The 27443-nt window shown below is 43.8% G+C and overlaps 1 protein-coding gene across 1 annotated transcript in view; it reads left to right on the forward strand.

Annotated features, from left to right (window-relative positions):
- The window catches only part of LOC126263340 (uncharacterized), a 150285-nt gene that overhangs the window by 100526 nt on the left and 22316 nt on the right, over positions 1-27443 (forward strand). The window contains exons 2-3 of the mRNA XM_049960429.1: positions 14140-14354; positions 14396-14570. Of these exons, the coding sequence (XP_049816386.1) occupies positions 14140-14354; positions 14396-14570 (390 nt within the window). The remainder of the gene's footprint in view (positions 1-14139; positions 14355-14395; positions 14571-27443) is intronic.

Genomic DNA, 27443 nt, shown 5'->3' on the forward strand with positions numbered 1-27443 from the left:
CGCTGATGTGGTGTCTGTACCGCATCGCACTTTGTCGGATTTGTGTGCGGTTTCTGTACCACATCAAATTGTGTTTGTGATTACAGCGTTGGAACAGCGTTGTTGAAATTTTATGTTTATGTGTAAAAAATATATGGAGTAGATTAATTTTATTGTGCATTTTAGATGAATTTGTTTTTATGAATGATAACGAGAAGTAAGGCACGACTATTATCGGGCGAAGCTAAAACAAAAGAGGATAGCATAATGGATAAGGGGCAGTTTACTGACGGGAATAGGTTCGGAGATGAGATGGGCACATTTTTAGCAGGACAGGACGCCAGGGGCATTGATGAGGAAGGTGATTTGGACGCGATCTCAGAGCAGCGTTGCGGCCGTGATTATGATAGTGAAGTAGAGGATGAAACAGAGACAGGCACACAGGTCGAGACGGTAGCAGAAGTTTATAGTCAAACGAACGAGTGCAGACAGAGGCCAGCTCGGTCACGTCAGAGCTCTAGCGCCCAGGTGTCCAGAGTTACATCGCCCATGTTTGAAGAGGATCAAGAAGATGACGTAAACCCAATACTGAGCTTCCTACGATCAATGAAAGAAGAAGCTGACGAACAACGTAAGAAGGAGAAGGAAGAAGCTGACGAACAGCGTAAGAGGGAGAAGGAAGAAGAGGAGAAACAACGTAAGAAGGAGAAGGAAGAAGCTGACGAACAGCGTAAGAAGGAGAAGGAAGAAGAGGAGAAACAACGTAAGAAGGAGAAGGAAGAAGAGGAGAAACAACGTAAGAAGGAGAAGGAAGAAGCTGACGAACAGCGTAAGAAGGACACGGAGGCAATAATTTCGCATATAGGGGAAATTCGTGGGGAATTATTAACAATAAAGAAAGAATGTGGAGAAGCAAAACAAATGTCAACGGTAGCACAAAAAGTAGCAGGCCTTGCCAAAACTGCAGCAACAGGGGCAATGAAAGTCGCGGAAGCAACTTCTAAACTCGCAGGGCGCTTGCGACGTACAACACAATCCCACTCAAAATCCCTAGCATTCTTAAAAACTCAAGGTAATATCGCGGTTGCGAACTCCACGAAACGAATGGAAGAAGTAGAGAGTCGGATAGCAAAACTAGAGCAAAACGGGCACACGAGCACTGCGCGTTCGGATACCCATGATGGAGTACACAGAATTGTGTCTCCGAGGAAAAGCCCGCCGTGCTCTAGCCCAGTGACAGAGTGCGGAACTAACAATGCACACGCAGAAACAGCAAGTAATAGCTCCAATAATTATAGCCCACTTAGGAGAGTGAATTCTGAGTGCCACTTCCACTGTGATACAGAGGTTGCACATCACAGTTATCAGCAAGATAGAACAGGACACTCAGCAGACGTGCAAGTATCGGAAACGAGTGACAACACCAGTGCGAGGATCAGACAGGATTTTGATCACAATCACTTCCTGTCGATACTGAAATTCCAGAAGTTCAAAGAAAATGGAGGGTCGATGCATCCGAAGAGCTGGGTGATGCAGTTTACAAATTCATTACCGGCATCATGGCCAACCCAGGCAAAATTAGAATTCATGTGTGGACACATCGAAGGCCAAGCCGCGGAAAAGATGCGGGGTGTGGCAGTGACGTGTCGGACTTATCAGGAATTTGTTGGTGCATTCCTGCGGACCTACTGGTCAAAGGAAACGCAAGATAGGATTAAAGAGGAAATAATATTTTGTCCTGAACTGGAAGTGTCCGGGCATAGGAGCGCAACCAAATTTCTTGATGATTTACTCAAGAAGAATCAATTTTTAGATAGTCCATATAGTAACGGAGAAATCATTAAATTTTGCTTTTCCAAATTGCCAGTTAGGTACCAACAGACACTTGTCGGCAAGTGTGGAGCTGACATAGAAGCATTCAAGATTCTATTGCGCGAACTCGAAGTAGTCTTTGATAAACAAGACGCAAAGGACAGGAAGAAGGGGCAAAGTAACAAATACCACCGGCCAGGAACAGAAGACGACAGCAGATTGCATAATCGCACTGGTCAGTTAGGAAACCAGGGTTACGGAAGTCAAGGCTACGCTATTCAAGGTTATGGAAACCAAAGACACGGAAACCAGAACGTCAGGGAGCAGGGTCAATCTAGACAAGGAATCTGGGATAGAAGGAATAACGAACGGCAAAGCGACCGTAATTGGAGAGAGCGAAACCAAGGACAACGGTGGAACCAGGAGATTGAAACCAGACCCGCAAATCCTAATGCACGTCAGAGGAGGGGGAGCCTAACTAGGGATTGACGCCAGACTAGTGCGAACACAGGCCGCCGGAATTTCGCACGTAATCTCGGACCTGGCCAACTACGGATGATACATTACGAAGATTTATCAGAAATCCTGCTCGAGGAACATAAAGCAACTCCTCGACATGATCGGCAGCCTCTTATCACAGTAGCAATAGCTGAAAAGAGTCTGAATGCGATAATAGATAGTGGAAGCTACATAACAGCAATATCTGAGGCAGCATACAAGAGGTGCTCTCAGGAGATGGACTGGCCTGTCCTATCGGTTAAGAAAACCAAAATAAAAGGGGCATTAGCGGGTAAATGTACGGAGGTCACCCAACAAACAAGACTGGAATTCTCCTGCCAAGGACACAAAATAGAGTCTAACTTCTGGATCGTGCCAAATCTGGCGATCGACATGATAATAGGAACGGACTTCCTAAATGAACATGAAGCGATAGTTGATCTAGGACGAGGTGAAGTGGTTTTGAGGAAAGGGAATCCCGTCCACATTAAGTTCGACGATCAGCTGATCCCAGCTCAACTACCGTCTAACTGTGTTCGGATAAACTATGCGTGTCTGAAAGACAGAAAGGAAGAACAGGACGACGTTGCGGATAGGGGAGAGGACACGGATGAGAATGAAGTCGGAATAATGGGAGAAATAAAGGAGAAAATAGGAGAAAAAGTGGAAGCAATAAAGACTATAAGGGGCGAACACCGCAAAGAACTTCATAAATTACTAGTAGAACATGCGGAGGTCTTCCTTCCCAAGACAGGATCAATAAAGAACTTCCAATATGAATTTCGTGTACGTCCGCACAACCAGTTTCGTGTGCCACCCTATCCAATCCCCTTGGCATATCGACAGAAAGTAGCAGCTGAAATTACGCGAATGCTGAGTGAAGGAATAATAGAACCTACGGCTTCAGCCTATAATAACCCGTTAAGAGTAGTCGAGAAGGCAGATGGTAGTATTCGTTTAGTCTTGGACTCGCGACAAATTAATACCATAATAGAACCCGAAACAGACAGACCGGAACGATTAGAGGAACTCTTACAAAACTTCCATGGAATATCAATCTTCTCATCAGTTGATCTAAAATCGAGTTTCTGGCAGATCGAGCTCCATCCAAATTGCAGACAGTACACAGCCTTTTTAGCATTTGGAAGATGTTACCGGTTTCGTCGTCTACCATTTGGTTTGAACGTTTCATCTGCCGCATTCATTCGGGGGCTGGACGGCATACTAAGCGATAATTTGAAACGTCATGTCACCAGCTATGTGGACGATTTGCTGATCGCGGAGAAATCTTGGGGAGAGCACAATGCGGTCCTCGGTGAACTCCTAGCGACATTCAAGGAATACGGTGTGACTATCAATATCGAAAAATCGAATTTTGGGACGTCCTCTGTGAAATTTCTAGGCCATATCATCACGGGTGAGGGCATTGCGCCAAATCCCGAAAAGATCGAAGCGATTGAAAAGTTTCCCATTCCTACGACAAAGAAGCAGTTAAGGGGGTTCTTGGGGATCATAAATTTTTACAACCGCTTTATACATGTCAAAACTCAGAGCAGTCCTCGGTTGCATCAACTTACAGGAAAGAAGATTCCTTGGGAATGGGATGAGGCAGCCGAATCCGAATGGAAAGCATTAAAATTCGCATTATTACAAGCACCCATCCTATCACACCCTAATTTAGCAGAAGAGCTTTGCATAGTAACGGACAGTTCATACTCCGGTCTGGGTGTCATGGTGTTCCAAGACTATGTACATGACGGAAACAGGGTGTGGAAGACAATTGCGTTTGCTAGCAGAGTACTAGCCAAGAGTGAGAGGAATTACTCAGTAACCGAGTTAGAGGCGCTGGCTATTGTATGGGCGTTTAAAAAATTCAGATACCTTCTGTTTGGTCGCAAGACGAGGGTCTACACAGACCACAAGGCACTCGAGTTCTTGATGACTGCAAAGCTTAATCACAGGCGGCTCATTAGGTGGGCATCATATCTGCAGCAGTACAACTTTTCGATAGAATATATCCCCGGCAGTCAGAACATTATTGCAGACGCCTTATCACGGTCACCGATCGGATTTGAGCACAACATGGAAGAAGATCTGGAGGAAAATCACTACTGCCTTTTCTATATGCAGAAAGTAGCCTTTGAAAATTTTATTACCTGTAGTATGCAGGACATCAAGAAGGAGCAAGACAAGGACCCTGCCCTAGTGTTATTGAAACAGAAATGGATAGACAGAAGACACGCCACCATCAGGCAGTTCTATCTCTTGCGGAAAGGCATAATTTTCCACCGAAATTATGCCAATGACACTGAATGGGGGGTATGCATCCCTGAACACCTAATAAACAAGGTTATATGGCATACTCACCTCAGCTATGGACACTTCGGACCACGCAAGTGCAATCTCAAGCTAAGGACCATGTGTTACTTTCGAAACATGGAGCGTCGAATTCGGAGGGTACTGTCGGTGTGTAAAGACTGCCAAAAGGCTAAGCACACCACTGTGAGCATGCAGGCACCATTATACCCAATCGTACCGACCAAATTAAGACAATTAGCAGCAACAGATTTGATGGGACCTTTGCCAAGAACAAGAAGAGGATATACTTACGTATTAGTGTTTGTTGAGCTAACGTCCAAATACGTTACCTTTACGCCACTGAAGAGGGCAACAGGACGAACTGTATCACGAGCCCTAATCCGGGATTTCCTACCACAGGTTGGTCATGTGAGTAGAATCATTTCTGATAACGGGCCACAGTTTAAGTCAAAAACATGGAAGGAGACGTTGCGTCGATGTAAAATTGATCCCATTTTTATATCTTCACACCATCCGAGCTCGAATGCTGCAGAACGGGTTATTAAAGAACTCGGAAACTTGTGCCGGTTGTACTGTAACAAACAGCACACGACATGGGACGTTTTCCTTAAAGACTTCCAGGAGGTGATCAATGAGGCACCCCATGGGATAACAAAATTGGCACCCATTACAGTACTGAAAAACCGGATTCCTAAGGACTTGATAACCAAGGTCGTAAACTTCCCACCAAGGGCGCGAACGCAGCACCAAGCCATAGTGGATTTGGCTCTCAAGAGGATACGGGCTGCAGCAGAGGTCAGGAAGAGACGTGCCGACAGGGGAGCTCGTCTACGACACTTCCAAATTGGACAAAAGGTGCTCGTTAAGTCTTTCCGACTTTCGAACAAACAAAAAATGAAATGCCAAAAATTCTATTCTGTTTACAACGGCCCGTACAGTATAAGGAGAGCAGCTCACCACAATGCTTATGAATTGGAGACGCTGAAAGGAAAGAAGTCCATAGGACTCCACCACATATCTCACATAAAGGAGTTCGTAGAATAGTAGTAGTGTAAGAAATGTACATAGTAGAATAGGCAAATATATGAACCTTTGTTCGGGGAACAATAATCGTTACATTAATAGATTAAGATTGCTAAAGTATTAACACGTTGCGTTGTCTTGCATAAGAATTTACTGCTGCTATCCTCTTTTTGTTTATGTTTGCGATCTCCAATGTCGATGGAGTAGGAGACACTACCTTTTCATGAGCAATGTTTTTGTCCTTTCCTATCTGGTGTCCATGTTAAGGGATAAGGATGAGTGACGAGACGTCGCACAAACGGGCGCATACAAGAACGTGCTCTTAGAAGCGTTCTGAGAGGTCGTGATACGCTCCATAGCGGCCACAACCAGTTCGTGAGACGTTCATACCAATGCTTGCAGGCACGCGTCAGTGCACTGCACGATCGTGGTATATTGCGCGATTTCGAGGGTGAAGATGGGCAGTATAGTTTTTGCAGAGCTGCGCCGGTATCGTTGTCTTGCAAGTCGGGGTGAACCTGTGAGCATTTGACTCTAATGGTGCCCTAGACGAGAGAAATGAGGGCATAAAAGCCTACCATGCTAATGTGCTGGTTGGGGATTTGGCGTGCTGCTCGTTTTTGTCACAGATGAATCACCAAGGAATTGTACTTGGATATTCGTGACATACTGTGTAGCTGGCGTGTGTTGGGTGTCTGAATCCTCAACAGGAACCAGTCCTGGCTTGGTCATATTACATTGCTTCTGGAAAGGTGTACTTCGATCGCGAAAACCGCTTCATATAGAGAAGGAAGTTGCAACTATAAATTTATTGTCGTGTATAGCCATGGCTAACCCAGTCTCTGGAGTTTCAGTGAGGCGTAATGAAAACTCGGAGGTCATGTCGTACGGCGCGCACATCACTGTCGTCAATAGCGGCGAGCAGCAAGACATCTCAGCGTAACAGGAACTATGTAAGGGTATTGTATAAGGTAAATAAAAAAATAAATAAATAAATAAATAAATAAATAAATAAATAAATAAAATAAATAAATAAATAAATAAATAAATAAATAAAAGGGAAAGTACGATACTAGGATAAGTTAAACTGTAGGATTTAACAATAACTAGATTAATATTGTGGGGTTTTCTACCACAAGTGTGGCGCGCGCCTGTTGAGTTGCTATTTTTCAGGTCACCAAACCACAGACCCGAGATGGAGGGACGACGGGCGAGCGAAAGTAGCGTAGTTGCATGTTCTTTATAGCACAGTAAAACTTAGACCTGCATAACAACATAATTTAATTAAAAGACGTAGAATGTAGATCGTTGGGATATGGTAGTTAATTCTTGAAGCATGTCTACTGTCGATCTATATAATTAATAGTAATATTAGTGCGGGCCCGCACATTTAGTTGTTCATCCATTACAAAGCATCAGTTATCACACACCATGTACTTACTGAGATCGGTCTCTACACGTATATCAAAATAAATTATTTCCATGTCTAGATTAGATGTTATAATGATTGCCATAGATTAATAACTATAAAAGTAAAATAAGAGTGTCTGAAATGACAGACCATCAATGTTTCATTATGTAAATTTATTATAACATAGAAGGTCATGGGAAAAAGTTAGGCATAAGATTTTTGTAAGAATTGTACAGATGACGAGGAACGTGGCAATGCAGAGGCCAGCCAGCGCAAAAACAAGAGGTCTTCGGCTACCTGCTAGAGGGCGAGCGTCCCGTCCTACACGCTGACAGTCACCCGGCTGCCTACCTGAGGGATTACACGGGACCCTTGCCCCGCCACAAGCGAAAGTGGGGCTGGCCGTTGACCCTGACACGCGACAGCCTGCTAGCTCTCCGGACGCGGCAGCCGCTTGGAGGGATTCCCTGCGGCAGACCACGTTGTCGTGAGTACACGAAGAAGATCACATATCGTGTCAGAACCTGCGCCTCATGTGCCTCAGGACAGAAAGGGACGCTCTATACTCACCTGTTTGGGTTTTTACAACTCACTAGCATTGGCCGATCTGCATACACAAAGCAGTATCGTGCCACACTAACAAATGTATGGTCTCATGTCTTACTTCTCCTCTCTATTAGAGAGCAGTTTTTAACAATAGTCGCTCCTAGTTCGATCCTGTATGGATGACCTCACACACTTGTGGAGTCACTCCACGTGCCATCATCCCTCGTCGAACTGCAATATTGGGAAACATAAAGTTCTGTCCAGCGAGAGAAGAGACCTAGACTAGTGATGTATCCCAACGAGTAGACCTCAGAGACAATTAATCGACGTGAGGAGAGCCTATCACTGTGTCTTCCTACCATACGGCCGTGATCATATGCGTGGGTCTGACTACAATCTCAACAGCGTACTGCAGACACTCCAGAACTCCCTATTGCTGTTGCCACAACGTAGCAACTACAACCGACGTTTAGCCTTATGTGATGTCAGTACAGTGGAATCAGTGAAGTGCCACGGATATTTCTAACAATGTGATTTAGTGCCTCATTCTCAGCACAGTCGTGAACTTTGTGCAATGTGCACGCACAATTTGATGCCCCATGAACCTTGTTTTTTTTGTTTTTCTTAAATTTCTTTCTCTTATGTTGTTTCTGTAATGTATGTTATACCTTGTATGCGTTTGTGTTTTACACTGTAGTTCTTATTACAGATTACTGTATTGTTCTCCACATCATGTTTTTTTTGTATTTTGTGTTTATTGTTGTGTGTATGCTAACAGTGTGCCTGAAGTCCCCATAAACTGAAGCAGATACCACCACTGTCATTGTGAATGGACCATCAGTTCAGGGAACATTTTGTAAAGGTTATTCTTGCTGCAGGGAGACAGGATGAATCGGAGGTTGTAACTAGATTCTGAAAACTCACAAAGAGATTGTTAACTTAAATATTATCATGTGTGAGTGAGGTCAGGTTAGTTTAATGATTAAAATTGTTGTAACATCTTGGGCATTTAATTGCGGAGCACTCCAACTCTGATTGTAAAGAATAAACTGCTCCATATTTGGCTCAGATGCCCGGGCCATGTTTAGAGCGTGAATGTCTGCGTGAATCGGTGTTTGGAAGGGGCTCCCTGGGTATGGATGTGTGATGTGAGTGTTAGTGTTCCATATTAAGAAGGTGAAGTTGGCTACATCATAAATAATCCTCCCTCTATGAGTTGCATTTTTCAGTTGCAATGATCTTTTTTATAGAGTGCGGTATGTGGAGTCACTTTGTAAGATTGTTCTTGGGCGATTGACTCACTACCTTGCTCCTAAGTGAGCCAACCGCTCACCAATTACAATCTAAAATGGCGTAGGGGCAATGAGAGGTGGCATGAGCCCCCTCTCATATTTCTATCTTACGATTCTCCTCTCTAGTTGCATGCGGTGGAGGGTTGCTTTTCCTTAACACGCGTACTTCCCACGCAGCGTCTCTCGTCACCCGGGTGGGCCGGTGACAGGCGGGCTCTGTGGAACTGGAGAGAGTTAAGCCGACGTGTGTGAGGCAGTCGAGTGAATGCTTTTCAGACGCCGACATTGTCAAGAGACACGCCCGCTGGGGTGTGAAGTAGCGGCTGGGCTAGAGGTTCCGTTACTTCAGAGAAACTTTGCGAAAACACTTTCTGGCGGGCTACCAGCGAGGCGTGGGAATGACTTGTGTACCCACGCAGTTGTGGCGGGAAAATTCCCGAACTTTCGGCAAAATCAGCACAGAAATTGGCGCCAAGAATCTCCATTGGTGGAATGGTAGTGCTCCGGCAATGGAGTGGAATTTCCGCCGGTTTTCGAGTTGCTGATTGGAACGTAACCACGGCCACTGTCGTGGGGGCGGGAATGTTCGGTGTTCGGCCTGTACGGGTGCTCTGGGTAGTCGGCAGTCGCCTTTCGGTCGAGGACGTCTGAGCAACCAGCCCTCGCCTGCGGTACGCCAGATCGTGTTCTGGGAGATAAGAAGACTGTTGGTAATGTACGTCCGCAGCACCGGCAGATAGGGATTTTCCTAGGTGATAATCAGAGCTCAGCAGAGCGCGCCTGTTCATCCTTTTCTAACTTTGTTCAGTTTCGAGTAGCAGCAATTACTATTGGGTTAGCTGTGTGTCTCTCTTGAGATTTGAGTGGAAAGGAATTGGCTCCACATACCACTTCGTCTTAAACCTCACGATCTAAGTTAGGGACAACTTCACCTTTACTGTGTTTGTATGAATCTCCAATTTTAGCCGATTTGATGTTTTATATTTCCTGTGTCTCTTTTACTATTCTGCGTTTAATCTTAATAAATCATATTGTTATTTTGGACAGAACTTTCTTTCTGTTAATCAATAGAGCAACCCTATCATTCCTCACTATGCTAATGAAACCTTTGTTTATTTAACTTATTTATCAAATTAAATTATTGCAGGTGCCAAACTCTCTTCTACTCCACTAGCAGGGTTGATTAGAGTCAGTTCGCGTATTTGTTTTATCCTTGTGCAACAGCAAAAGTCGGAGTTAGAATAGGGGGGGCTTAGAGCATGATTTACACATGTGGATTCTAGTAGAATTTAGTGATAAATACACTACTAGCCCCGGCACCTCGCAACGTTGCAGCCAGTTGTCTTTTTTTTTTTTTTTTCAAATTCATTTTGAACATTTTTGAGCAGGAAGAACACTATGGTTCGTTCTAAAGATACATTTTCATCATTAGATGGCACACATGCAAGAAAAAACAACACAAACAGTCAAGAGTTTGTACCTCTTGGAAGACAGGGACGTCCACAGTATTCTTATCATGGAGATGTAGAAGAAAGGAAAACACTAGTCCACTGAGAATATTGAAACAACCCTCATCATTCATATACTTGAATGAGAGGGTCAAAATCAGGTAAAGAAAGTCACCAATAAAATACCACAGAATCACCTCCAGCCTTCACCGCACCGTTCACACCCTGCGCATTAACCGCCACACTGAGCCGTCGTAGCATTCGATGCCTTCCACCATTTGAAAACGAGCTAAGACAGTGGCTCTTCGGGTCACACTCAGTGCTTCCAATCAGCTGATGCCCAGTTCCTGTATTGTTTGACTCACTGAAGACGTGGACTGTTTGTGTTGTTGTTGTTCGCAGGTTCGAATCCTGCCTCGGGCATGGATGTGTTTGATGTCCTTAGGTTAGTTAGGTTTAAGTAGTTCTAAGTTCTAGGTGACTGATGAGCTCATAAGTTAAGTCCCATAGTGCTCAGAGCCATTTGAACCATTTGTTGTTGTTTCACGCGTGTGCTGTCTAAAGCTGAAAATTTATATTTATAACGAACCAATGGGTTGTTTCTGCTGGAACATAAGCTAAATGATGTTCAAAGCACACAGCTGACTACATCCACCAAACAAAAATGTAGTCTAGCCCACTGGTCCACCTGAAGATGAAAGTGTAAATCACCCAAACGGGCCGTTGGGGAAAATAAAATTGTCTGATGCAGATAGTTGTTTTAATTTATTTTTTATGTTATAACTTTCAACATCGCTATCGTATATAAGCGTTTTTGTAAAGGACTAGATGTGACTACTAAGTAGCGCAGTTGGCGCCAGTTATTTTGGTCCACTTTCAGTTCTCCCCACAATGCTTGGCTTCGACTCTATCCTGGAGGTCCACTAATTCCCCTTGTCTGTGGCGTTCGCAGACGATACACTGTGAAAACAAAGGCAAAGTTACCAAAACAATTTTACGAAAGTGCTGTTTCCCATCGTAAATATTTATTTCACAGTAAATAATTTGCGACTTCAGCTCATCGTCAAGAGATGACACACATTAAATCAAAGTCGAATATTTGCACCTGTGTTCTTACATTTACGGACATCCGGAGACAATTTTAAAGCGCTATAGGATATTTTTTCGGCGTCTACGTAACAAGTCAACCTATTTTTCCAATCTTTGATTGTCTTTCTTCTGCGAGCCTTACTTTACTTAGTATTAGTTTTCCTCATGTTGTGGAGGTACTGCGTCAGTTACTTGTGAAACACTTCCATCAACTTACATACATTTTGAAAATAATGGGAAACTGGCAAAATAGTTATTAACAACGGAAATTTTAGTGGAATAATTCGCTCATAAATGTAATATGTGATGATCAGAGTTTGACCCAAAGCATGGAACCACGTGTGATTTAATCAAATATTACTTCGAAAGCAATGGAACTGGTTGTTGTTGTTCAGTCAACAGTTCAATGTAGAAACTATTTGGAAGCTCTACGCTCATAATGAATTACATAGAAACATTTTCTCTTTGGGCTTGGAACACAACAACATGAGTGTTTCCATTCATTCGAAACAAATAACTTTTCTTCTGCTTGTTTATACTTGAGACCTGACAAGATATCAAAGGTGGAAGGCGAATGAGATCAATACGAGTACACTGCTTGAGATTCACATGTTAGCGTGAAGAATGCAGGACCATAACTGGGTCTCTTTCTTCAAGTATGATTTATATATCAAATCAGTGTACTTAATGACAACACTATGGTCATTACAGCATGACGTAAAAATCTAGATACACGTAGCTAAACAGAAAATAAATAATTTCGCATTCTGCATTTTATATTTCTTGAACGATTTTAATTTTGCTCACTTTTTCTACAGTAAAAGGCTTTAAGTTCTTCGTTAATGTGCCAATGGAGCCTGTCTCGAATAGTCTACGGTGTGCTAATAAATTCCATTTCCTATTATTCCAAGTATGAAGTGCTTTGGCATTCTTTCTCTGTGTCCAGAAGAACGAAATACGTAAAAGAAATAAATTATTATTTCTGACAAATTTTCTAAGTGAACTGATAAAAGTACTGATTGGAACGGATTCAAGTTTCGTACATACGTTACTAGCAACAGGTGTAATAAAATAGTGTAGATCGATCTAGTTTTCGCTTAGAAGCAGAGTTCTTTCTCTGGACGGCATGTTGCAGAGTGTATGGCTCATAAAATGGCTCCGTTACACGTCATTGATAGTAGCCTTTCCAGTAATGTCAGGTGATTTTTCATCAAAGACGTGATATCGACAGTTAATTGATAAGGTGTTAATGCTAGTTTTTTATCGGAATATAACGACAACATCTAATGGGACGCACTGTTATTATTGAAACCCATTAGTACAGTAGCCGGCAGCAGGTCGTAAACTGAACGAATGATTGTAAAAGACTGTATGGCATTCTTATGACGTCCTGACAAAGAAAACGCCATAGCACAAAATACACCTCTTTCGGTTGGTCACTAGATCGGCATGTTGGGTATATTTGACCTCGCCCGTTTCTTCGTTCATTTATTCAGGCCCTCTGGAGGCTGGGCTCACCCTATAGTTACATCAGCTTCCCGCGAGCAGCTACGCGATGTATGGTGTCGAGATTCATATTGCAGCCGTATCACCCCACCCCCTCCCTCTAATCCGTTCTCTCAATGGCGTGTAAAAAGTAATGACCGTAACTATGCTTCCGCCTCTCTAGTTTTGCCGTCGTGATGATTACACGAGATGTATGTGGGATCCAGGAAGATGTGCCTAAGCTCAGTTTGGAACTTTAGGAGCAAGCCTTTCCATCATGCGTATTGACTTTGCTGCAGAGTCCACATTGGCTTTTGCTGAGTATTTTTATGAAGCTTTCACGGTACCTACACAGAGGTACCGCCCGAATACGTTTTGTATGTTTCTTTAATCTAACATTGTAAATAGTCTCCAACCTATACCTGTGCTAAAAGACTCGTAACCTTCGAAAAAAAACAATCAGCAACAATCGAATGCAAAACTTGTACAACTGAACCCAAAGACGATATTTACAAAGGGTAATATGTTGGCGAGGACTGCTTGTATTGGAGTAACGACATCGTCGGTAAACAAAAAAAAAAAAATGTACCTGATGTATGGAGTTCGCTGAGGTCGGTGACTGTACGACGAAATTTACAAAACAACAGTTTCTTAGCTTCAGTCAAGCTTATTTTTGCAAAACCGGGGAGAAGCATTTCGGCAGCATGCTGACATCGCCACGTGCCTACTGATATACGAATTATTAATTCCAGATTAATGTAAAGTATGAAAATATTTGTGTTGGATGCACAAGTGCATACTAGCACATCCAGCAAAAATATTTGCAAGAATTAGACTGTCCACGATAGCTGCGTGCTGCCCAAACGCCTTGTGCCAAGAAATATTGAAAAATAAAAGTGACGGAAGTAGAGAAAACGACAGTTTATAGATTGTCGATCCAGTCTATATGCCGTTTATAGGTAGTTTTGAAGACTGTGATTTCTGGGGTTTCGTCGATGTGATCAAACGATGCCGGTCTAGTTTCTGCTGCTGAATCCATTCATCATACAAGATCACGGCGACTGACCTAGTCGTCTTCGTCTATCTCCGTGAGCTGTTTTGACAGTCGTTGAGATATTGCGCACAAAAATGGAACCGCCTGAAGAGCAAAAGCGTGCCACCAGTTTAGGGATAAATTTCGCTGGAATGGTAGAAAGCGCCGTCCGACAAGGCAGTGGGTGTGCGCGTGCCTTGACAGCGGCGGCGCGTGAGGTGGATCCCGCAGAGGTGGGTGGCAGGCAGGGCGGCGGCTGTTGCGCGGGCAGCCGCCATGGCACGGGCAGGGGTCCGGCGGCCGGCGTGGTGCCTACCTTCGGCCAGTCCCATGAATGCGCGCCGATCGCCTGTGGGCGGCTACTCGACGCCCCGAGGGCCGCCAGTCGCCGAGGGCTCAGCAGGTGAGGCGCAGCACGAGTGAGCGGACGCAGCAGCAGCAGCGGACGCAGCAGCGGCAGCTGGAACGGCGAGCTCGCGGCGCCGGGCCCCTCGTCGGCCGCTCGCCATCACACCGACGACGACAACAACACGCCGCGCCACGCGCCACGCGCACTGCTCAGCGGCGACGCGCTCGCACTGCCGGGCTGCGCGCCAACATGGCCGACGACGATGACGTCGCTGCGCGTGCAGACCGCCGCTCGTGCCGCCTCGCCGCTCTCGCCGCAACTGGCGGCCCGCAGTTCCGGCGGCCGCCGCGGCGCGCCCGCGCGGCGCTGCAGACGCCGCCGCCGCCACCGCCGCACCGACGGCGACGGCGCCGGCGGCCCACCGGCCCCCGCCTGCCTCTTCGCTGCCGCGGCGCTCTCGAACAACGGCCGACTGCAGTGAAAATGACGACCAAAGTAGGACAATGACGTGCCGAAACACGTGCCCCACCAGCACTATTCATACGCAGTGTTTTACTTGTGAAAGTCCTTCAACAGTTTCGGTTTTTGTTTTCTGTTGAACGCAGTGGTAAAACTCCATCGTCAGGGTTCACAGGTGCTTAGAGACATAAATAAACTCGCCCTGTGTTCACCTGCGAACCATGTTGTGAGGATTGGTTCAAATGGCTCTGAGAACTATGGGACTTAACATCTTAGGCCATCAGTCCCCTAGGACTTAGAACTACTTAAACCTAACTAACCTAAGGACATCACACACATCCATGCCCGAGGCAGGATTCGAACCTGCAACCGTAGCAGTCGCGAGGTTCTTGACTGAAGCGCCTAGAACCGCTCGGCTACCGTGGCCGGCTGTGAGAATTCCTTACTTTATGTTCGAATCGCAGCAACAGCACCTAGATGCCACCAAATATGCGGCACAGAGGCTATAAAACTTTTAAGAACGTGCTCTTAATGACCCACTATCTACCATTAACGGTAATTAATACGAATGTTAACAATGATATTTTTACTTTCGATAACCTCTCATATTCGTCTTTTGTAACTTGAAATGGATGTTTTGTAGACATAATATGTAATACTGTCGATATGTAGACAATATTCATGTATTTCCATGGTATGCCCGGTTTTTAAATTTGCTGTAATTAGATACATTTGTAAAATTTTATCACAAAAAATAAGTTAGAAAATCTTATTTTCGTGCGGTGACAGTTAAAATGTTGGCTACTTCACAAATGACAATTTTTCTTTCATCGGTCTTATTAAATGTATGTGTACGTCATCGCTACTTCAGCATATTACAGCCGGCCGGTGTGGCCGTGCGGTTCTATGCGCTACAGTCTGGAACCGCGTGACCGCTACGGTCGCAGGTTCGAATCCTGCCTCGGGCAAGGATGTCTGTGATGTCCTTAGGTTAGTTAGGTTTAAGTAGTTCTAAGTTCTAGGGGACTGATGACCACAGATGTTAAGTCCCATAGTGCTCAGAGCCATTTGAATCAGCGTATTACACCATTCTGAAGTGACAGCTTACCATGAAGTGCGTCAATGCACTATTTTTTCTTTTTTGAGTACACTGTGTTCGTGTCGATAATATTTACGTGATCATAAGTATAAAGTAGAAATCTGTATGGAGTGTGTCCATCCTTCGCCATCATTGTGGTTTTAGCTCTTCTGGGGATACTTTCAATGAGGGGGCCTGAATTTTGTGTTCGAATGGCATACCATTCTTCCTCAAGACCCGACAGCAGAGAAGGTAGTGATGTTGGACACTGGGGTCGGGATAGTGTCGACGATCTAACTTATGCCGAAGGTATTCCACTGTGTTCAGGTCTGGGTTCTAGACAGGCCAGTAAAATTGAGGAATATTACTATCCATAAACTACTGCATTGTTGAATGGTTGTTCTACTGTGCTCACTGCTCAATGTTGTAACATGTTTTAATATCTTTTCGCATTTAGACTTACCTTAAGCGCTATAAGGGGATGATACCCACGCAAAACACCGCCATTCTGTAACACCACCCCTCTGTACTTCACTGTTGGCCCTACACATGATGGCAGGTAACGGTCTCCAGGCATTCCTCATACCCAAACCCTTCCATTGCTAGAGCGTATATGGCTATTCATCATTCCAAATAACTCGTTTCGAGTCACCCACTGTCGCTCTTTTCACCACACCTCCTCATGTCTCGCTTAACATAGACTACAGAAAAGCTTAGCTGATGAGGAGTTTACCGACCATTGTACCCCATTCATTTCACCTCCCTACACGTACTCACAGCGCTAGATGGACTGCACAAGTAAGTCTCTAAGCTCTCCTGACTGACCTTTTCTGCTGTTATTGCTTCTCAACTGAAAACTGTACTCTCTCCAACTTCTTTCATAAATGCAAATCTACCTTGTATGACATCTAATGGTCAATTCCACATCAGATAGGTGTGTCTGGATACTTACAATTACTCAACAGAAGAAACGCCGCTGTAGTCAAAGCGGCAGAAAAATCGGACTATTTGGCAACATCCGCACAGAAACTGGGCCAGGGTGTGACGTTATACAGAGGAGGCGTGTCATTGATTCAAGGAAATGTGAGACGTCCGACGCTCGCTCTGTGTTCACCTGCGACCCATATTGTGAGGATTGCTTACTTTATGTTCCAATTGCAGAAACAGCACCTAGGTGCCAACAAATATCCAGCACAGAGGCTATAAAACTTTTAAGAATGTGCTCTTAATGGTGCACTATCTACCATTAACGCTAATTAAGAGTCGAAGTCGAATGTTAACAACGGTATTTTTATCCTCGAAAACCTCTCATATTCGTCTTTTGCAACTTGAAATGATAACCTTGCAGAAAATATCCAAACACAATATCATTTTGTGGAAAGTTATTCTTAATAGACAGAACGGAAAACGAAACCAGTTCAGCGACGGAAATGTCATAAATTTGTACAGCTACACGGAATAGTTATTATACATAAATTTTTGAAGTAATGATTACATTGGATTACGTATCTTTTAGAAAGTCTTAACGGTAATGTATGAAGTCTGTTACAGATTCCTAGAAATAAATTAGCCCCACAGTGCAAAGAATTGCAGAGGAGTTGGAACTCAGACGTTAGTATCTCGACTAGCTAGGTAATCGCAATTAATGGCTTTTTGTTGGGCATAGTTCTTTAGTTACAAAGATAACATCATGGTAAAAGAATGAAAACCAGCAGAACTAGTAATTCGCTTTATATTACAGCCGCTGGCCTATTTAAACAAAATGTTGTATGAGAGTGCTGTATTTTATACCTACAAATCTCATCCGTCATATGTGTCGAATTACTATTTCATTTTCCGTTACCATGACTAAAACGTTTGCGTACTATCCAATGCAATGGCCACGCTGCAAAATGCAGTGCCATAAATCCTTCTGTGGCAAAAGATCTCCAATTTGTTGTTGGCGTTTCCAAAATTATTCAGATTTTCGTCACACACAGTTCATGTCCTGGATTCTAATTGTGGGTCACTGTATATCGTTTGGATGAGCCTGCGATTATTAATAAACAAATTAACAACAGACTGACAGCCCCTAAATATATAAAGGAGAAGGGGAACAAAAGAGATAAATCGACATAAGATCAATATGTTATGTCTGATATAAAACATAATCCCTTTTGACAACACCTCACTAATAGTCATCCAGCTACGATCAACACGAATAGCTCATTACAGTTAATAGGAGGTCAACGGTTCCAGTTGAATGTAGGGTATGAGTATTGTCATGCATTCTTACGTTGCTCTGAATTCCGCGCCATTTCTAGTTGCCATGATAGTCCAACACTACAGCTCATCCCACCATCTTTTTCCTCGTCTCCTCTTCCTCGTTTTTACTTTTGGTAACAATTAGTCTGTTGTTACTTCCTTTTAAAAAAATCGCAGGCATATCCGCAAGATATGCAGTGTCTCAGAATTCATGTCCAATACATAAACCGTGCATTACGGAATTATGAATAGAACTGCAAACGCCACTAAGAAATTGGATACTTTTTGCCATAGAAGTATTTCAGGGCCTGCATTTCACAGCGTCGCCATTGCACTGGATCATACGCAAGGATGTTAACGAAATGTGAAATAATACTTCGGCACATGTGACTGATCAGATTTATAGGTATGTAATACAGTATTGTGATACAACGTTTTGCTAAACTAAGCCAGCCGTTGAAGATATAGCTAACCACGAGTTTTTCTGCTTTCATTTTTTTACTAGAATGTATGAGATGTATTTTAGGAAATATATCGAATCCCGTTAATTACCCATACCTCATCACATGAAGTATAAAATTGTGAATATACATTTAGTGTAATTATCTACCAAAACCAATTTTCTTTTAATTAAAAGCAAATTACTCAAATTTAGGGACATAACGTGTGTGTAAATTAAAAATTAGATACCACTTGCATAACAACTTAAAATGGTGATAGTTACTTCTTCAAAATCTAACACTATTTTGAGATGACGAACCCTCTTTGGAATACATCGAAAAATCAAATATATTGGAAACATCGACATACTTCATTCATTATACCACCATCACCATCACTCAGACGATTTACTGAAATGATGATGCATCGATCCCTTATTAAATTTTACCGTAAGTTAAGGTCTGCATCATTTCGTACTGCAAAGCACGATGTAGGTGTCATCTGCATTACTAAATTGCTAAACCGGAGCGTGGTACTGTAACGCCGGAAATGCATATCCTCCTATTTCCATCTATTGCACTGCAAATTTTTTTCCTTATTTTTTTACCTGAAGATATAACATTTCTGTGTCTTTGTATATTGTAATTGTTTTACTATTTGTATATATATGCATTTATTTCGATGTATAATTGGTTTGTTTTGTGAATATTATTTGTATTTATACATTGGGTCTTGCCTAGGGAAAACTATGCTATCGAACGAATACATCGATAGGTCGTGTGGAGAACGAAAGTGTTTAGGATCTTTGGTAGTGTTAACTCTGCCGCGTGGAGCGCGGGCTGAGCAGAAGGAGTCTGGCTGGAGTAGTGCAGTGGAGCAGGTGTGTTGTGTGAAGCTCCCGCGAATTGCCGCGCTTTCGGGGTTTGGCAGCATGTAATTGCGCTCGACTTGCGATGATAGTTTCTGACATGGCGTCGCGGACGGGAAGCATTAGCTGGCGTACATCAAGAGCCCGTTTCGTCTGGTGACCGTGTCGAGAAGAAGGCGCGCCAACATCCAGCTTCTGCAACAGCGATGGCCGACAATTTCAAAGTCGCCACGTCCTCGATCGACGGCTTCAAACCTTCAATCAGCCAACAAGGAAGACTGGAAGCACGTAAAGTTTTAGAACTGTATGGCAGACCTCAGCTTTTCAAACTTTTAAAATTGTTGAATCATAAAATTACAGCAACTTACCATGCATCTTTGTTGCTCATTGTCCCAATTGCATTGCCAAGCAGGGTCCCTTCCTTTTCCGAAATGAACCCGAGTGCCGTTGAAATTCAAACCGGAACAGCGGGACTGCTACGGTCGCAGGTTCGAATCCTGCCTCGGCATGGGTGTGTGTGATGTCCTTAGGTTAGTTAGGTTTAAGTAGTTCTAAGTTCTAGGGGACTTATGACCTAAGATGTTGAGTCCCATAGTGCTCAGAGCCATTTGAACCATTTTTGAAATTCAAACGCCAGCATCATTCGATTTCACTGCTTTAATTTCAAAGTTCAGTTAAGGTATTCATAGCTGGCTACAATATTTAGATTACACAAGCACAAATTAAGAGTGCGAGTTTTGTTACCGTATTTTAGCTTACCTGTGACTGCAGCTCAGCTTGATACGTACTAAATTTTACTATTGTTAATTGTTCTGAATCATTTAATTCAAGTTCAAAGTTAAATCTCGTATTTCTAAATTGCGTAGATTCAAGTAGCTTTTGAAATGATTGTTGAGGTAGCCCAAGACTAGCCGTATTTTACTGAATTTCGATATGCTTCAGAAACAAAGCTCACTATTAATTTCAGTCACTAAACTAACTTTCAATTTTCCGGTTTTATTAATTCTTTTGCTAAATTAAGTCAGAGTGTAGTGAAATTTATTACTTCTGACAAACTTTCAGTTTTCACACTACACGTGTCAACCTTCAGTTGCCACGCTTCTAGTGCTAATTATATATGTAATAACCTTTCTTTTTCAGTTACTATAATAATTGTCCTTAGGACTGGCGACCGTGACTTCCCCCAAATCTCAAATATCTAATTACCGCTAGTTAATTGTTGACGTAACGGCCGCACATTTACTTTCTTTATTAACTTTACCCCTTTCCAAAATTAATTTCCACCAGTTTCATTTGCATTTTTCCTTTCATTTAGATGTAACCCTTACCTCCCTCTTTACCGACAGATTAACTTCGGTGACGATTGCTTTTCCCAAATTTCCATTAGGTACACGCGGTTTAATTTTTCACTGTCATTAAGGTCGATAAGTGAGGGGGGGGGAGGTTACACGTGGCGACCTGGTGACAGGACAATCTTCAGATTTGAGGTTGTTCTGGACACTTTTGTATGGTGCAAATGTCGTAACAAAGTATTGGTTACGAACAGGTAGTTACGTCAGCGAGATTAAGTAGTGGGAGGAATCCTAATTAGATTTGAGATTTGTTATTTATGTTGAAAATTATTAAATTGAGTGAAGGCAACAATTACCAAAATTTGGTGGACTTGGATACGGAACAATCGGTCGAACATTGGGAAACGCGCACCGCGGTACCCATTGTTCAGGGGCAGGCGACTAGCATGAAAGACGCGACCGCCGAAACGCAACAAAGAGCAGAAATGGAATTCCTAACTTTAGAAAATGTTTCGGAATCGGAAGTGAAAATCAAATCTGAACACCTTGATGACGAATACGGGGGGACAATTAAAGAGGAAGCCGCTACGGAAGTAAAACCGGTAGTTTCCGGGAATTTAACTGATTTATTGAATGTTTTGATTAATTAAATCAAGAGTCAATCGGCAGAAATTAAAGCTCAGGCTGCCAAGCAAGAAGCTCAGGCTGAAAAAATTGAACGGAAGCTAGACAATCAGAACAAAGCTATTAATGTTGTTAACAACAATGTTGGAGTTGTTAACACAAAAGTTGATAAAATGAAAGAAGATATTGTTGTAATTAATATCGAAATCGGTAATCTTAAACAGGAAATGGTAAGCGTTCAGGCGGAAATTGCGAGCATAAATTTAATTCCGAAATTAGCAGAATCGAGAAAAGTGTAGGAGAAGCAGTTGCTCCGATCATCGAGAATAAGGTGACGGAACAAATTCAATTAGTGATAAAAGAGGATCAACAGAAGGTGGAAACTTTAAAGGCTTTAGTGTCCGAGGTTGATACTAAAGTGACGAAGCAGGCTAATACCTGCAAAGAAAAAAAAAGGGAAGCAGAAACGCTTGCGACAACCACTTGCCAAGGAATTACGAGAGTTTCGGAATTAGAAAAGAAACTTGACGAAAAACAGAGCTATGTGCCAATCTGTGCACATAGTTCGGAATTGTTGACGAAAGACGAGCGGTTCGACCCCTTGAAAAAAGGCGGTATACACCCGACGGATTTCATTAAAAATTATAAAAGAGTTTTACCCAGATCATGGACTAATGAGAGAAAAATTAATTCGATTATTGATGTGTTGGCTGGTGATGCCAAGCGTTGGGGCTTAAACCTCAACATTACGAACCTGACGTTTGACGAGTTTAAAAATTTGTTTCTGGCTGAATACTGGTCAGAGCAAAAACAGCAAAGTGTCTGGCGCGAATTTGTCGTATCGAGGCCTTTCGATGCGAATTCGCGCGGTTCGATGAAGGAGTTTTGTGAGGGCTGGATCCGCAAGTTGGAATATTTGCGTGATCGCCGCACGGAATCCGAAATAGTCTGGGAACTCTACAGGAAGCTACCAGATGATACAAAACGCTACATAGGAAGCAATTACAGGACAATCAATGATTTCCTGGAAAGAGTTGAGGACGAGGACAATTGGCGCAATAATCGCGATAGTGGTAGAGGCCGTGGTAACAACAACGGGTACCACAACAACCACAACAACGATAACCGTGGGAATAATGCATACCGCATGTTGTCCTAACCACGAGCGCGTACGGACGTGTCTCGCGCGCGCTCCCGCAACTACGGTCTTTTTGTCGGTTCTATCGGGAACAATCACGCCAGTGAACGAAAAAACAGTGATCAGTGATGGATAATAGTGAAGTGAAGCAGTCCTACAAAATTTTCTCGTGTTTAGACTAGAGAAATAGTGCATTATTGACTTCGTGGGCACATTTACAGCATGTCGGACCTCATCAAAGGTATTTCACTACAACTAACATCCAAAAACACTACTAATACGATTAGGAACGCTTGACATTACTAACATTACTAACCGCAGTGCTGTGAAAGTGTTAAAAACAATATGAAAGGAAAGTTACCGTGTGACGAATCATCAAAGTAACGTATGGTAGGATTTTTCTCCGTAATTAGACGTTAAATATCCACCAAACTCACCATAACATGTTAGAACAGTGAAGGGTAGCTTCCAAAAGTGTCCCGAATGAAAAACTGATAATAACGGACTTAGGCTAAAAACGAAGACTAACATATGGTAGCAAATCTCGCAGAAAAGACCAGCTTAATATGAAGAAAACCAGTGTGAACAATACCCATACAGTGAAGGGAAACGATCATAATTCTGAATTATAGACATATTATACGTAAAAGTCATAAACTGTCGATAGTGAAGAAAATTGATTACGAGTAACGTAAAGCGATACGCCGAGCGACAGAACGCAAAGTCCCGAGAGTAGGTCGCAGTGCGCCAGCTGACACGCACTACGCGTGAGTTTCGCAAGTAGGCCAAACTGCGCTGGCCACAGCAAACCGGTGTTGCTAAGCACGACTCGTGTTTCCGCGCCCAACCGCGGGAGTCAGCAGCTTACGCGAGCTCACAGTCCCCACCTGGTCCCGCGAACCACGTGGCCGGCTGACGTGCGGAGCTGACCGCGGCGCTCGGTGTCGATCGGACATCGCCGGCGAAGCCACCCAGCCCACATTCGGCCTCGTTCTGTGACGTATCGCTTTTGGGACTTACGTGTCACAATGTGGTGCCGCACACGCAATACACACCAAATAAAGGTCACTCTTTAAGAACTATAACACAGATCCGCAATCCTGGATCGAGCACGCCAACTAAGTGGTGCTAACACCACACCCAAGTCCACGAAAGGGACGATTAGTAGAGCGCAGAGTAGCACCAGTTGCAAAGTATCGCCTATAGGCATGGCGTCTGGTGCCCACGAATATGCCGTCATGTCACCGAGCTAGAAGATCGCTGCAATTGACGAGCTATTAAATGACATTGGGGCGGAATTAAAGACCAAACACGTATCGAGTAGCGTACTGAATACGATAAGGAATAAAATATTCCCTTTGGCTTTCCAACTCACGTCAGCAGAAGCAAAGGTCGAGCTGCTGCAAGAGCAGAACAAAGATCTACTGCGCGAACTTCAGCACTCAGCTGACCCAGTTATGGACCTTAGAATTGAGTCTCTCACAGAACAGGTCAACAAACTCGAGGAAGACAATACAAAACTCACTTAAATAAACCAAGAGCTCAGGGACCAAATTAGGGATCTGACAGGAAAGGTTACTGAACAGGCACAGCAACAGGCCAAGACACTAACATACGCTGCGGCACTCTCCACCACACCCAAAGAACATAAACGCATTGAGCTGGCAAAAGCCAAGCAGGCAACCACTCTCTTCATAAAGTCTACCAACAACCAAGACACGAAAACAATAAAACAAACGTTGACAAAAAACATCAACCCAAGACGAGACAACCTACACATTAAGTCAATAAGAAACACGAAGACAGCTGTGATTGTCGAAGCAGCAACACAGGAGGACTGTAGGAAAATAATAGAAAAGACGAAAGATATTGAGAATATCGCGTGTGAGGGGCCCAGAAAGCGGCAACCTTTGGTGATAGTCTATCGAGTGACAGACACTATCTCCGATAGAGAATTTCTTGAGTGTTTATACGACCAAAATCGCAGTGACGATTTCACAAAAGACGAATTCGACAAAGACGTGAAAATCAGATTCCGCACAGGGCCCAAAGGAAAGGGATACAACCACCAAGTGTTGGAAGTCACACCAAGAATTTATTGGTACCTCACCAAAAAAGGAAGGGTGTACATAGACTTCCAATCCCTATCTGTCAAAGACTTTACGTCAGTAAGCCAGTGTTACAACTGTTGTGACCTTGGCCATACAACCAAAGCCTGCGCAGACACAGGTACGACCTGTTCAAGGTGTGGCAAAAAGGGCCACAAACGCGCGGACTGTCGAGCATCAGAGCCCATCGATTGCATCCCGCGCAGGAACAGAAACCGAATTTGCAATAAGAGCAGGGGTGGCGTCTGCCAGACCTACAAACAGCTGCTTGATAGACTAATTGACAGTACTGACTATGGCAACTGACCACCCCCCTGAGTCAAACAACATGCTCCATAAATCAACCCCTGAAAAAATAAGATCATACAAGTCACCATCCACCAGGCACAGAAACCATCTGCGTGCCATACTCTGGCGTAAGAGGCAAAAGCTATTACCTGACGACTACCCCAACAATGGTCACATTCCAGGCTTGATACACAATACAAACCTGGAGGACAGCCATCATGCAATCACTGAATACATAGACGACCTAACACTCACAGGACAAATGTCACCAGAAGCCGCCAAACTAATCAAAAGACAAATAATGTACTGGATGACATTCCAGACGACCCTTATGAACAGGATAGACGAACTCGAAGACGAACTACTGAGAATAGACATGATAACCCCAAATCCTGATACCGACAGACCAGAAAACCATACCACACATGACCAACCAAAGCAACAGCACAAAACAGCGTTGCTAACCACTCAAGATCACCCATCCACTCCAGCACAACGACGCACATACGACACTACAAAATGCGAAGGACGCATCAAACCAATCAAATTCATACAAGGTGAGACCTTGAACCCAACGGTGCTAAACACAACCGTAACGCAAGCAAGCACAACTGGAGTCCAAACGGAAAACATGGACAAATCAGACACCTCAGACTGTAATCAAATCAAACGCAAAATAACTCTCTCTGACTCACTGACAGAGGAAGAAGACGACGTCTATTATTGCCCTTACGCCAGAGATTGTAGTGTTCATAACAATGATATTCGAAACCGTAATACCGACCTTGAACAGGCCACAGCGCCGGCAGACACCACGAATGCCACACAAAAAGCCGCAGCAACAACCGCAACAAAAGTCTGCGGAGGGTCTGGCAACAGGGGCGACAGTGCGCATAACATACCAAAAGCTGTTATGTCTGTCACAGGTAGCGTAGACGAGCAGTCAAGTGGGAACCAAATCACGTCAAATCAATGCAGAATGGAGGCACAAACAACCAACACATCTGATACACATCAAGACTGCACAAACGAAACACACACAAAAAACAAACGAATCATCGCAGCCTTTAGGAAACTAAAAGCGCATAGAAAACCCAAACAGCCTAAGAGAGTCCCGAAAGTGAAAGCATGTGACGACCAATCGCGGCAATCGCAGGCTGCCTCAAAACCTAGTGATACGAAAGTGCATACCCCTGATGATACCAACACCTTCGCAGCCCCCCAACCAACAACCTCAATGCCGACGCCCAAGGAAACCCCCACAACAACCAACGAGGAAGCCACTCCAGCGCCCCCCGCAGAGGTGCACAACAACGCCACCACACCATCACGACACGTCACGGCTGCAGAGATGCCAACACACGCCATCGTCACCGATAGTTTTAGTTACGACAAGCTAGATATAAATGTAAAATTAAGTAGGTTAGAAAAAAGAGACATCTTAGAGACGGCACAGCGGATGCTCATCCGCACCCTACACCCGTACGGCCAATCTGTTTGTTTCCGTACATCAGAGCAAACCGATAGACTGATTCTCAAAACGGAGAATATTCCAACAGATCCAGACAGCCTACTAGACCTGCTCATGCAGGTGTGCGCCCGCAGGGAGGAACCATTCGATATGGACAAGCTTTACAAGGATCACGTAAGGGCTCATGGGAGTTAAACACAGTTAAACACCCAAACTGCTAATAGCACAGCTTAATGCTATGCGGAGTATACTTGTAAATTCGGAGCTCCCACGGGTCCTACGTGAACTAAAAAGTGACATTCTGTGCATACAGGAGCCCTACACTAGACAAGGGCATATCCCCAACTTTCCTCCAAGTGCGGTGACAGTTGCGGAGGGGACAGGCTGCATGACATCTGTCATAATCCTAAACAAAGAAATACATCCAGTCAAAATTACAGAACTCTGTTCCGAGCACCTAGTTACAGTTGAAGTCACACACAAGGGTGATACTTGGATCATCGCGTCGCTGTACGCCCAATTCTGTCATTGCATCAAACCATACGCAGACCTCATCAGAGATGTTGCGCAATACGCTGGCAACAAAAAACTTCTCATCTGTGCAGACATAAATGCCAGATCAACCCTGTGGCATTCAGACAGAACTGACGACAGAGGTAGAATAATAAATGACTTCATCCAAGAAAACAGACTACACGTACTCAACAAGGAAGGACATCACCCGACTCACATCGGACACAACGGTCATTCATCAAACATAGACATCACCCTCGTTAATAATGCCGCCATCAACCACGTACGAGACTGGACCGTACATGACCAGATCACTGCTAGCGACCACAACATCATCACACTAACCTTAAGTGGCACACCAAACGTCAACACAGAAACACTACCAAAAAGACTATTATTTGACAAAACAGACTGGGACAGGGTCAGACAAAAATATATGAGCACATACCGCTAGACATCACCGGCAGTGTTGATTACAGAGCACACATGCTGACAGATATCATCACACACACACACACACAGAACACCTGCATCCCCACACAAAGAATGACAAAACACCAAAATATTCCCTGGACTACACAATTAACACGACTCAAACAAGACTCAAAACGTAAACGTAAACTTTACTAACGAGC

Source organism: Schistocerca nitens, chromosome 6, assembly GCF_023898315.1.
Source record: "Schistocerca nitens isolate TAMUIC-IGC-003100 chromosome 6, iqSchNite1.1, whole genome shotgun sequence".
Lineage (NCBI taxonomy): Eukaryota > Metazoa > Arthropoda > Insecta > Orthoptera > Acrididae > Schistocerca > Schistocerca nitens.